Source organism: Symphalangus syndactylus, chromosome 6 (genome assembly GCF_028878055.3).
Source record: "Symphalangus syndactylus isolate Jambi chromosome 6, NHGRI_mSymSyn1-v2.1_pri, whole genome shotgun sequence".
In the NCBI taxonomy this organism is placed as follows: Eukaryota; Metazoa; Chordata; class Mammalia; order Primates; family Hylobatidae; genus Symphalangus; species Symphalangus syndactylus.
Genome location: NC_072428.2, coordinates 133715392 through 133728599, shown reverse-complemented (window position 1 = coordinate 133728599; position 13208 = coordinate 133715392). Strand labels below are relative to the sequence as shown.

At 44.6% G+C, this 13208-nt stretch overlaps 1 protein-coding gene across 5 annotated transcripts in view; it reads left to right on the top strand.

Moving 5' to 3' along the window:
* The window catches only part of TCAF2 (TRPM8 channel associated factor 2), a 36640-nt gene extending 24251 nt beyond the window's left edge, over positions 1 to 12389 (top strand). For 4 of the 5 annotated variants that reach the window (XM_055284362.2, XM_063642319.1, XM_055284364.2 and 1 more), the window contains 6 exons: positions 1726 to 2717; positions 3329 to 3426; positions 4694 to 4907; positions 5247 to 5486; positions 6394 to 6731; positions 9413 to 12389. In XM_055284362.2, coding sequence (XP_055140337.1) covers positions 1726 to 2717; positions 3329 to 3426; positions 4694 to 4907; positions 5247 to 5486; positions 6394 to 6731; positions 9413 to 9667 — 2137 coding nt within the window. In that variant the 3' untranslated portion in view covers positions 9668 to 12389. Of the gene's footprint in view, positions 1 to 843; positions 1053 to 1725; positions 2718 to 3328; positions 3427 to 4693; positions 4908 to 5246; positions 5487 to 6393; positions 6732 to 9412 lie in introns of those variants that run through there. The other variant, XM_055284365.2, reaches the window with a different exon arrangement.
* The last annotated feature ends 819 nt before the right edge of the window (positions 12390 to 13208 follow it).

The window sequence follows — 13208 nt, the reverse complement described above, 5'->3', positions numbered from 1 at the left end:
TTGAGTTCCAACAGTTAACAAAAAGCCACAGGCAGAACTGATACCTGAACTCTATGACATTTGCCATGTGAGTCTGAAAATGGAATGACAAAACTAAGACATGCCATCTCCTCATTTTCATGCTGAAAAGATATTAAAGAGAATCTGCACAAGAGTTACATTTTTCAATAATGTTTTACTACTGGAATAAATAAACTATACTTTTTAAGAAATATAACATTTAATTTTTAATTATAAGAGAAATAGATGTTAATTTTAAAATTTGAGACAATAAAATTTTATAAAGATAATTAAAATGACCTAAATTCCCACCAGCCAAAAAAAAAAAAAAAAACCCCACCACCCAAGACGATCACTGAAGACATTTTTTTTTAACAAAGATATTTTGACAAATATGCTTTAGGTTCTGCTTCTATGTCTAGTTTCATGGTTTTTGATTTTTTTCTCCCAAAATTTGGCTTATTTAGAGCATGGTATCCTGGAATCTAATTTTTAAAGTTTTTCCATTAAGCATTTTTCAAATTATCTAATAATTATTTTAATCACTATGGTTTGCAATCTATTGTTAACCATAATTTATTTAACCAACCTCCTGTTGCTTGACATTTACAGTATATACAAATTGTTTTAAAAAAATTCCTGAAATACAAAGACTTCTCTTGATTCATTACATTTTGACCATTCCTTAATAAGAAGTGAATACTCTAACCAGATCTAAGTGAATTTTTTAAAACGGTGTGTGTTTGTATAAATCTTCAAGTGTAGTGTTAAACAATTTACTTGTGATGTGTTCCTAGATCAGACCTATCCTATGGAGAGTCCAAATTTGGTGTTTTTACAGCCTTCCTTTGCAGAAAGTTAGATCGAGAAATTCATAAGCAGTACTACTTTCTCTGGGCATAATTAACTAGTTTTTCTAACTTAATTTGTTTATATGTTTAATTATTTTAAAAGTCAAGAAACTGAAGCCAAAATATTCAACACTTGGTTGACTAAATGCGAGGAATTCCTGGAGGTGTTCATTTAGAAAATGTGGATTTTAAGATATGCAAGTAAGGGCACTACTTCTATAGCGTTTCCTCAAATCTATGACAACATTGATTGTGAGAAATGCCATTATTTTATGTATCATTAAGAAAGACCAGGCCGGGCGTGGTGTCTCACGCCTGTAATCCCAGCACTTTGGTAGGCTGAGGCAGGCGGATCACGAGGTCAAGAGGTTGAGACCATCCTGGCCAACATGGTGAAACTCCGTCTCTACTAAAAGTACAAAAATTAGCTGGGCGTGGTGGTGCGCACCTGTAATCCCAGCTTCTCAGGAGGCTGAGGCAAGAGAATCGCTTGAACCCGGGAGGCAGAGGTTGCAGTGAGCCGAGATTGTGCCACTGCACTGTAGCCTGGCAACAGAGCGAAACTCCGTCTCAAATAAAAAAAGAAAGAAAGAGAAAGAAAGAAACAAAGAAAGAAACGAAGAAAGAAAGAAAGACTAAACATTGCCAATTAAATGATACTATGCCATCCGTTGTAAAAAAGTGAAAAAATATGCCATAAACATGATAAAAATAAATGATATTAACATGCTAAAATCCTAATATTAGTAAGAATGTGAAGATTGGCATGAACCATGCAATCTTCCTACCTGCACATAGATTTCTCTATTCAATTAGTTCGATTCAGTGGCTCATTAACTGACTGTAGCCTCATTGTTTCTCCTGTCTCTTCCAGGTGTGGGGAGGATGTCAGGCAGGACCAGCAGCAGCTCCTGGAGGGAATCTCAGAGCTGGACATCAGGACAGGGGGAGTCCCCTCACAGCTGCTGGTGCATGGAGCCCTGGCCTTCCCTCTGGGGCTGGATGCCTCACTCAACTGCTTCCTGGCAGCTGCTCGCTATGGCCAGGGCCGAGTGGTCCTGGCTGCCCACGAGTGCCTGCTCTGTGCTCCCAAGATGGGGCCCTTCTTGCTCAATGCGGTGCACTGGCTGGCCAGAGGCCAGACAGGCAAAGTTGGGGTGAACACAAATCTAAAAGATTTGTGTCCTCTCCTATCAGAGCATGGCCTGCAATGCAGCCTGGAGCCCCATCTGAACAGCGACTTGTGTGTCTACTGCTGCAAGGCGTACAGTGACAAGGAGGCTAAGCAGCTGCAGGAGTTTGTGGCTGAGGGTGGCGGGCTGCTGATTGGGGGCCAGGCCTGGTGGTGGGCCTCCCAGAACCCTGGCCACTGCCCCTTGGCTGGCTTCCCTGGTAACGTCATCCTCAACTGCTTTGGCCTCAGCATCCTGCCTCAGACTCTCAAAGCAGGCTGCTTCCCCGTTCCCACCCCTGAGATGAGAAGCTACCACTTCCGAAAGGCGCTCTCTGAATTCCAGGCTATACTGAACCACGAGAATGGGAACTTGGAAAAGAGCTGTCTGGCAAAGTTGAGAGTTGATGGTGCAGCCTTCCTACAGATTCCTGCGGAGGGGGTCCCTGCTTACATATCCCTGCACAGGCTCCTGAGGAAGATGCTACGAGGGTCGGGCCTCCCAGCTGTGAGCCGGGAAAATCCAGTTGCCAGTGACTCCTATGAGGCTGCCATGCTCTCCCTGGTCACAGGGCTGGCTCACTCTGGAACCGACTGCTCCCAGCTGGCCCAGGGGCTTGGCACCTGGACCTGCTCCTCCAATTTGTACCCCTCAAAACACCCCATCACCGTGGAGATTGACGGAATCAACCCAGGTATGAAAACAGGAGAGTGCCCAGAACATTAAAGACGTAGGGGAAAGTGGGATTGGCTGACAGTACACAGGACATTGCAGGTACTTACCCTCAGGAAGATTGACCCCATTCTTTTTTTTTTTTTTTGAGACGGAGTCTCACTCTGTCACCCAGGCTGGAGCACAGTGGTGCAATCTCGGCTCATGCAGCCTCCGCCTCCTGGGTTTAAGCAATTCTCCTCTCTCAGCCTCCTGAGTCCCTGGGACTACAGGCACATGCCACCATGCCCGGCTAATTTTCGTATTTTTAGTAGAGATGGGGTTTCACCATAATGGTAAGGCTGGTCTGGAACTCCTGACCTCAGGTGATCCACCCGCCTTGGCCTCCCAAAGTGCTGGGATTACGGGTGTGAGCCACTGGGCCCGGCTGACTCCATTCTTTATCAGGTACTTTCAAGAAGATGGGGGTTGGGACTCTGCTTAAGGTTTAAGAGGGATGAGTCTAAGGAGAAGTATGGATGACTTGAGATACACAGGGGAGAAGCTGTACCACTGGGAGGGGCTGGGAGGCCCCAAGTGGAGATGTAGTCACATAGGAAGGAAAAACTGAGCCTTCTCTATGACTTTTGTCAGGCAACAGTGATTGCTGGGTGAGTACTGGGCTCTACCTCCTGGAAGGACAAAATGCAGAAGTCTCACTGTCTGAAGCTGCTGCCTGTGCTGGCCTGAGGGTAAGGTCTGAACACCCACATCTGCCACCTCTCAAAACCCTAGAGCTGTGTCATTCTCATCCACTGTCTAGTTCCAGCTCATGGCAATGCTGCCAGGAGTACAGAGATGGATTATTCTGCCCATTTTACAGATTTTACAGATGAAGCAGCTAAATTTCAGGGCATCTAAGTGAGTGACTGAAGTGCCTCGTGTTATCAAGCAAAAGAAGCTCAGTGCAGAATGGACTAGAAGCCAAAACTATGACACTTGAGTTTTTCACCAAAAAAAAACAAAAAAACATTTTATTGCAATTTGATTAACAAGGAGACAGGAGCCCAGCTCAAATCTGTCCCACTGTATTTACTTTAAAGAGTTACTTTATTAGAAAAGGTTTAGGGAGTGGATTCTGTGATTAGTAGGTGATTGATAGAAGGAAAAGGAAGGGCTGGAAAATCTTCGGGCATGGGCAGTTACCTCTTCATGCCTCCTCATGGGTCCCATGTGCAAACTCAGAGGGAGTTAGAATGAAACATGTGGTAGAAATTTGGGCTGTGTGTCAGCAAGCTCATTCTGCACAAACTCTGGTTTTATCTCTTTATCTTGACACCTGAAGGTTGTGCACAATCCCATCACTCTCCAAAATATGCCCTACATCAGAATTTAAATTCATCCTGCCTTCTTGACTCTGGAGGTCAATTCCTACCACAGCTAGGGTCTCTTTTCTGTCAGCATTCTTTCTGGAGCTTGCTTATATCAAACCTAAGAAAAGCAACTCCAGGACTCCAGACAAAACAGATCTCCACCTGTCTGGCGGCCAGAAAGGGAAGCTCTGGACAAAGAGGGAGAGAGAATCAACCTCACTCGCACTCGCTCTGGACAGGCCTCCTGTGTGTTCACAGAGGACAGAGCAGAGCCCCCCGGTTCAACCCCAACATCAGCGTCACCAGACTAGCTTAGGTCCTGCTAGAAGAGCCCAGGGTTTTGCCTGGCAGAAAGACACAAGACCTTTGCCAGGATCAGCCTGGTCTCTCACCAGTTCATGTCAGGTGAAGATTTATGGTGGAGCTGTTTAAATCCTTGGAAAAATGATTTTACATGCTTTGAAGTCCAAATGATTTTGGAGTGCTAAAATTTGAGAAGTTTCCATGCCTAGCACATTAAAAAGGGAAGCTGAGGTTTCATGGGCATGTTTATCTAATATCTTCCATCTACACAACCTCACACACACATCACAAGGCATCACAAGAACTCTAATTCCTCCAACACTTGGTGGAATCACCTGTCCAGGTACAGATTGGCTGCCACACTGATGACCTAACCAAGGCCAGGAAGCTATCTCGAGCCCCCGTGGTGACTCACCAATGCTGTATGGACAGGACCGAACGGTCAGTCTCCTGCCTCTGGGGTGGCCTCCTCTACATCATCGTGCCCAAGGGCAGCCAACTAGGCCCTGTGTCTGTCACTATCAGGGGGGCTGTGCCTGCCCCATACTACAAGCTGGGTAAGTGGAGCGAACATTCAGGGAGGAGGAAGAGCGGCAGATGCTGTGGGAACTGTGGGGTGGTTGCTAAATGGGAGAGGGATGAGGTTTGGTGGAGAGAAAGAGGAAGAACTGTTGGTAGAGAACATGGAGGCAGGAGATATGGAAAACCCTGTGTCCATGGAGACTTCAGGGCAGACAAAGAGAAAAGTCAGGAAGCCTTTTCTTCACTTGACAGCCTATAGACCCCTGTGATAGTGGTTCATACTTGCAGTGTTCTTCCAGAGTTCAAATGGTATTTTTCAGCTCAAGGGAAGTTGGGGAAGTGGGTGTGGTAGGTTCCATGATATTTATTCCCAGGTAAGACATCGCTAGAGGAGTGGAAGAGGCAGATGCAGGAGAACCTGGCTCCCTGGGGAGAGCTGGCCACGGACAACATCATCCTGACAGTGCCAACCACAAATCTCCAGGCCCTGAAGGACCCCGAGCCTGTGCTCCGCCTCTGGGATGAGATGATGGAGGCTGTGGCCAGGCTGGCGGCTGAGCCCTTCCCTTTCTGGTGTCCGGAGAGGATTGTGGCTGATGTGCAGATCTCAGCTGGTGGGTGCTCCCAGGGAATCCTCCTAGTCAGTGGAAACCATGTATCTATTACTTTGCCTTTTATGAATGTCCAAAATGTGTAAGCATAATTTTATTAGTAAAGCAAGGGAAAAAGATATAAAAGACATTGACCACTATGAGGATGAAAGAATGTTTACATGTGAAAAACAAATTATTGACATCTACAAGGTGAGATTTCACTGGACGGTAGAACAATCTCAGAAAATGTTGTACTGGGAATTCATAGATGGCAACCAGATTCATTTCAAGGACAACATAGAAAATCAACTATTTTCTTCAAACATAAGCCAGAGTTGAAAATGAAGAGGAAATATGTAAGGAGGTTTATGGTAAGTACTGAGTGGTTAAAGAGAAAGAGGTACATAGGAAGAGAAATAAGGAACTCTGGATCCCACATGGGGAAAGTTCTTTGGACCTCAATTTTTATACCTTCAAATAAGGACAAAAATTATCTCTGTGATAGAGTGTAAATTTGGACAAAAGTAGTATACATGGGGAAGAAAGGATGACACTGTTCTAGCCCTCAAGGATCTCAGATCAAGTCATAGGACATCATATCTCAGACTGACATGTAAAGGACACTCACACACACAAAATAAAGGTGTCGAATTACAGCAAGAATGACTATGTAAAGTATAACCAAATTCTCCAGGGCCAGAGTGAGGAGGAGGCCACAACTCAGATGTGAGAGACTAAGAAGTGGATTGGGTACTATTCAGTTTCTGACCAAGTAGGGGAAAGCTATTTGCTTTCCAATCAGAACAGAGATTCTGCAATTATTGGGGATAACCAGGATGGTGAAGAAAAGTCCCATAATGGAGAAGAATGAAGGAGATAGTTTGGGGGGACCCTCCTCAATGCTCATCTCTTCCTTCTGTGTTCCCAGGCTGGATGCATTCAGGATATCCCATCATGTGCCACCTGGAGTCTGTGAAGGAGATCATCAATGAGACGAACATGAGGAGCAGGGGTGTGTGGGGCCCCATCCATGAGCTGGGCCACAACCAACAGCGGCATGGATGGGAGTTCCCCCCACACACTACTGAGGCCACCTGCAACCTCTGGTCAGTCTACGTGCATGAAACAGTCCTGGGGATCCCCAGGGCTCAGGCCCACGAGGCTCTGAGCCCTCCAGAGCGAGAGAGGAGAATCAAGGCCCACCTGGGAAAGGGAGCCCCCCTGTGTGACTGGAATGTGTGGACAGCCCTGGAAACATATCTACAGGTACTGAGCAGAAATTCTGGTAGAAGGGGATGACCAGACCCCTCATTCATGTAGCGACCTGGACCCCAGTAGCTCTCCAGCTCCTTCACCACTCCACCAGCCTGGACCACCACCTCCCCTGGAAATGAGAGGGACTGGGCCGCATGGTGGTGCTTCTTGGCTTATACCCCTCTAAGGCAGAGGGAATGGCACCTGTCTTACTCACCTTCTGATTTTGCAATGTAAGAGGAAATGAAAAATATTCTGAAAAAAATAGAAACGTAGCATATTATTCAAGGGCAGAAACTCTGTTAGACATTCCTGCAGCTGAATCACAGGTCTTGCCCTCACTGGTTTTGTTCTTGGTCTCCTAATAAGTGTTCCATAAGTGGTCATTGTTTTGTTTAGTTTTGTTTTGTTTCACCTGAGTTTTATAAATCAAATGAGTTATGCTTTTTTATAATAACAGAGGGTGTCTGCAATGCAGCTGCATTACAATAAGAAGGCATTGTTGGAGATAAATCTGCTAAGAAAGGTCTCAGCATCCATCACCCCACTTGAAGCCAAAATGATTTAAAATGAAGAACCAGTCAACCCAATAGCAGAACACTGAATTCATAAAGCAAATCTACTTCCTGTGAAATAAACACAAATCCCTGCCCCTTCCCCTAGCCCGGCATTGAATGTCAACGTTTTTGAGTTGTCAATGCTGTTCCCCTTTCAGATCTCCCGCAATGTCTCCCACAGCTCTAGAGATAGGAGCTGTCTGGCCCACATTTCACAGAGGCACACACTATTTTAAAGAATTTAAGCAACCTGTCCAGTAGCCCCCATTTAAATGAAGGACCTAGAACTTAAAATCAGGACGTAATGACAAGCCCCAGGCTTTTGCATTGCCGTACCCTCTCTTAGTTTTTTGTGCCTTTCACTAATTTTCTGAAGAGTTAATGTGAGACAGTCCCAGTCAATGAGTTCACTTTGTATCGCATTCATTTCCATATCCTTAGATAGCCAGTCTGGGGGTATACAGGACCACGGACCACAATGGTAGGTTGCCCCTAAACTGTAAGTTTAAGCCCTAATTCTGTCCTAGTCTGCTACCTACTCACTGTGGAGCCCCGAATATCAGTTCTCAATAGCTCTAGAGAGACCAAGTCTGAGACTTGGCCTCAGGACAAACAGTCACCTTCTGACTCCTCTTCCTGCTAGAGGCCTTCTCCCCAGCATCCGTGCCGCTGCTGCCTTAGCGCAGGTCTCGTTAGTCTCCCCTCAGTGTATTCCAGTAGCCTTCTAAGTTGTCCCAGCATCTTGCCTCAATCTTCTATGATCCATCTTCCTTACACTCCTTACAAAATAATGTTAATACTCTGTCTATAAAATGCTTACAGTGTTCTCTAGCACATATAGGGTAAAGTCAAAGCTCATTAGCAGGGCATAGGAGGCCCTTCATGACCATCCTTACCAGCACCTCTAGCTACATCTCCTACTGCTCTCACCTCCACATTTACCCTTCGGCATGCCCACCTGCTTATGGTTATGGACACAACTTGCTGTTTTGGCTTCTGTGCCTCCCCTTGTTTGCTTCCTGCTGCTGAATCATGCTGGAACATCTTGTCCATTAGCTGTCAAGTCACCTGTCCAAATTCAGCTCTGTTGTCCCCTTCTCTCCTGGACATTGCCTCCTTGATAAACCAACAGTTTTAGCAATGTGTTTATTTACGTGTGTTTCTCCCTTTGGCCAGTGTTCTCCAGAAGGACAAGAGCTCTTAATGATGTTTGCCTAGCACAGTAGCTGGCAGTGTGTGGATGTCTAATACATGTTAAATGTTTAATAAATGCTTAACTTATTGATGTATTGATTAATAAGTGTCAAAGAGCAAGCCAGTGAGAACAGATGAGCAATAATAAGGGTACAACAGTGAGACTCTGAGGGAGGCCTGGCTTCGGTGGTGTTATCTGTCCTTGGGCTTTTACGAGCTAGAGTCAGAGAATGCCCATCTATTAAAGGGAGAGTGGGGATGTGAAACCCCAGGTCCCGGCTAACTGGAAATTTGTATAATCTTAGTGAACAAGGGCCTTCTGCCAAGGGCTTTCCGGAGGGCTGCCCCTTGTGAAGTATGAGCCACTCTCATTTTTAGCCCCTCAAGACAGGCTGGATTTTTTTCTTTTTCTGCCCTAAATGCAGTGTTCTATGGAGCAACTTTGTATCATTGCAGATAGTCACAGGTCTGAGATGGCTATTAAAAAATAAGGATTATTATGATGTCTGGAAAGTATAGTATTGGAGGTTCGCAGCTTTTAGAATCTCAATAGGCCAAATATGTAGGAAGTGAGGGTTTCTCATCTCAGTCAGGCCCAAACCTGTCCTGATGCTGAGGAAAACACTTGAGATCCGGGAAGACAATTTTTTAAAGATACGAATAGTGGACATTTATTGAGTATTTACCTCTATTCAGACATTAGGTTTCCCCTGAGCACCCCCACTAGATTCAGGGGGTGTTGTTTTGTAGCCAAGAGGTGGAATGAGCCAACGAGATTGCATTATTGTGCAGGGGCAGAGTGGGGAGATAGGGGCACATACCCAGGATGAAGGTAACGATTGAGGGGAGGTGATCATGTGAATCAAATGTATTTAAGAATGCATATGTCACGTCACTTTTGCAAACTTGACACCTCATTCTGTTCCTTCTTTCCCTTTTCAGCTCCAAGAGGCCTTCGGGTGGGAGCCATTCACCCAGCTCTTTGCTGAGTACCAGACCCTCTCTCACCTCCCCAAAGACAACACCGGCAGGATGAATCTATGGGTGAAGAAGTTCTCTGAAAAAGTGAAGAAGAATCTGGTTCCCTTCTTTGAGGCCTGGGGCTGGCCTATCCAGAAGGAGGTGGCTGACAGCCTGGCCTCCCTACCAGAGTGGCAGGAAAACCCCATGCAAGTGTACCTCCATGCCAGGGAGTAAAGGATGCCCCGCAAGGCGGGAGAAAAAAGGCAGCGTCATGCCGGCAACTCCACCACGGGGCTTTGGCCATGTGTGCTCAGTATCTGGAGCCTGACTAGATGGTGGCCAAGGTCATAAGAAAAAATGGAACCCCTTTCTGAAAAAGGTGCCTTGTGCTTCTTTTTATTGTTTTTCTGCTTACACTATTGCTTTCCCCAAGAGACTTCACCTCTTAGTCTCCCAGAGAGGATCTTTCATCCCGCCATCCTGAGGCTTCTATTTTTGACCAATAGCTCTAAAGACCATGGGTTCCTATAACAACCTGTTATCCCTTTCTCATCCCTGCCATCCCTGAACAAGGCTTCTAATTTATTATGCTTTAAGAAGTTTTCAAATAGCAAGCGAGACACGCGGGAATAGTGGAGAGAGCCCCAGGCCAGCTTTGGTTCTATGGAAAATCACTTCACCTCTCTGTGTTTCTGTCTTCACATCCATGACATGAGGATACAAATCTTTTCCTCGCAAAGCTGTTGTTTGATTTCTCCTGGTCCCATAGTGGACTGTTACGGTGTCCAGTCTAGCATGCACATCCTGGGCGCTGAATCTCACTTCAGTGTTGACCCCCTTGGCGTTAGCATTCAGTCCTTGTATATTTAGAGAATGTCAATGTTTTCCCAGACATGGTATCAATAATGGTAGTTGTCAGCAGTATCCTAGCCCTTTCTACATTTTTTCTCCGACTTCTGGAAGGATTCTTGGGTATAACCTAACCCAAAGAAAAATGGCATGTGCTCAAACTGAGTGTCACAGAGCTGTGAGGTTGGGTCTTTGGGGTTAGCTCCATCTTCCAGGGTTTGCCCTTTGCCCTTCAACCAAAGGACAAAGTCACGTTAACAGCTGCTACTAAGTCTATATGCCCATTCGTTCATACCACAAAACAGGCATCTGACTCCTCTGGTCACCATGGAATCAAGGCACTGTCAGTGGTGGGGGGTCCACAGGCACAGTGGGCTTCACTCTGGATTCACAGGACTACTGGGTGCAGGAGACGCAATCCTCACTTAATCAACCCACACCCCAGCATCCCCTGAGCTTTCTCTTAATCTCATTCTAGCCCATCTTGACTCTTCGGTTAGGGGGAGTTCTCATTGGAGATTTGTCTCTGGGATTAACGAGTGTATGCCTAGCTACTTTCGCCATTTACTTTTAGACCATATTGTTATTTGTTTTGAATATCATTCCTTAGGCTTCGTTGAGAGTAGAGTGGCTTCGCATTAGGAGAACTAATTTAGGGCATGTCTTTTGCTAAATCCTGTCAGCATATCCTTCCCAATTCTAGATAATTTCCTTTTATTTCTCTAGTACCCTTTTCCAGGGGCTTTACACATGAAAGGTGTTCATGAAATATTTGTCAAAGGAAAGAACAGTAATGACACCTAACACATAATGAGTGATTAGTATGTTCCAGGCATTGTGTGAGCTATTTACTGTGAGTGATTTAATGTTATCTTCCCAGCAGACCTCTGAGGTAGGTACTAGTATCATCCCCATTTCATAGATGAGGAAACTGACACTAAGGGACATAAAATAAGTTTTTTGAAGTCACGAAGTGAGTAAGAGGAAGAGCCAGGGCTTAACTGAAGCCCACAGCAATGAAAACATTGTGGAACTTATTCTTCCTGAATGGTTTACAATTTAAACAAAATGTCACCTAGAAAATAGATGAAAATATGTTCAACAGAGTCTGGATTTTTCCAATGTTTACTACTGAATTTTCATTCAATAACAAATTTAACTTCCAAAAAGGTGTTGGTATCTGATTTTCTGCCTGCCTCAGAATGTGATTTGTCTGCCTTTGGGTAATCCAGCCTTGGGTAGAAAAGGAATTTGAACCCAGGAAATTTGACTCCAGAGCTGGTGTTCTTTTTTAACCCCCCCCTTTAAGTTCTGGGATATATGTGCAGAACGTACAGGTTTGTTACATAGGTATACATGTGCCATGGTGGTTTGCTGCACCGATCAATCCGTCATCTAGATTTTAAGCTCTGCATGCATTAGATATTTGTCCTAATGCTCTCCTTCCCATTGCCCCCAACCTGCAACAGGCCCCAGTGTGATGTTTCCCTCCCTGTGTCCATGTGTTCTCATTTTTCATCTCCCACTTATGAGTGAGAACATGTGGTGTTTGGTTTTTTGTTCCTGTGTTAGTTTGCTGAGAATTATGGCTTCCAGCTTCATTCATGTCCCTGCAAAGGACATGAACTCATTCTTTTTCGTGGCTGCATAGTATTCAATGGTATATATGTGCCATATTTTCTTTATCCAGTCTATCATTGGTGGGCATTTGGGTTGGTTCCAAGTCTTTGCTATTGTAAATAATGCTGCAGTAAATGTATGTGTGCATATGTCTTTATAGTAGAATGGTTTATAGTCCTTTGGGTATATACCCAGTAATGGGATTGCTGGGTCAAATGGTATTTCTGGTTCTAGATCCTTGAGGAATCACCACATTGTCTTCCGCAATGGTTGAACTAATTTACACTCCCAACAACAGTGTAAAAGCATTCCTGTTTCTCCACAGCCTCACCAACATCTGTTGTTTCCTAACTTTTTAATGATCGCCATTCTAACTGGCATGAGATGGTACCTCATTGTGGTTTTGAATTACATTTCCCTAATGACCAGTAATGATGAGCTTTTGTTCATGTTTGTTGGCCACATAAATGTCTTCTTTTGAGAAGTGTCTGTTCATATCCTTTGCCCACTTTTTGATTTTTTTTTTTTTGTTGTTGTAAATTTGTTTAAGTTCCATGCAGATTCTGGATATTAGACCTTATCAGATGGTAGCTTGCAAAAATTTTCTCCCATTGTGTAGGTTGCAGAACTGGTGTTCTTAACAGTGATGTTAGGGTAAAATGATGGATATCACTGGGTTTAATAGATTGCCCTAGAGACAGAGACAATGTCTGGCTTCTTACACATACACACACACATACACACACACACACACACACATCCTGGTAGCAGTTGGCTGGAGCCTGTAGCTCCTTGTCTCTCATACAGAGAGACTGTGACTTTGCCTCTTATTTTTAAGTTTATAGTTAATTGTAACTGCAATACTCTCAGATCATTTTGTCTATTCATAGAAACTAATTTGCTGCCAGTGATAGGGATAATCTATGATTTCTGAGACATTTACTTCCATAATTTCACAGTTCTAAGTCTAGAAAAATTATTAGAAGAAAATTATTGGATGGTCTTGGAACCAACCCAAAGAAAAAAACATGTCCTGTGAACAGTAGGATAGATACTGAATCTAGCTTGTCTCATTTTGGAACTAGTTCTTATAATTTCCCTTGGACTGTATATTTTTGTCCAATCACTACTGTACAGGACATGGGTTTGGTTTGCTTTTCCCTCCCATGAGCCACTCAACTGCTTTGCTAAAAGCCTCATCAGTTTTCCTTTGGTTTCCTTTGGTACACCAACCTCAACACAGAGTCCACTTGGTTTGGAAGGGGTTGGCCCACACTGGTGGCAGGAGTGGGCACAGAATCCATGC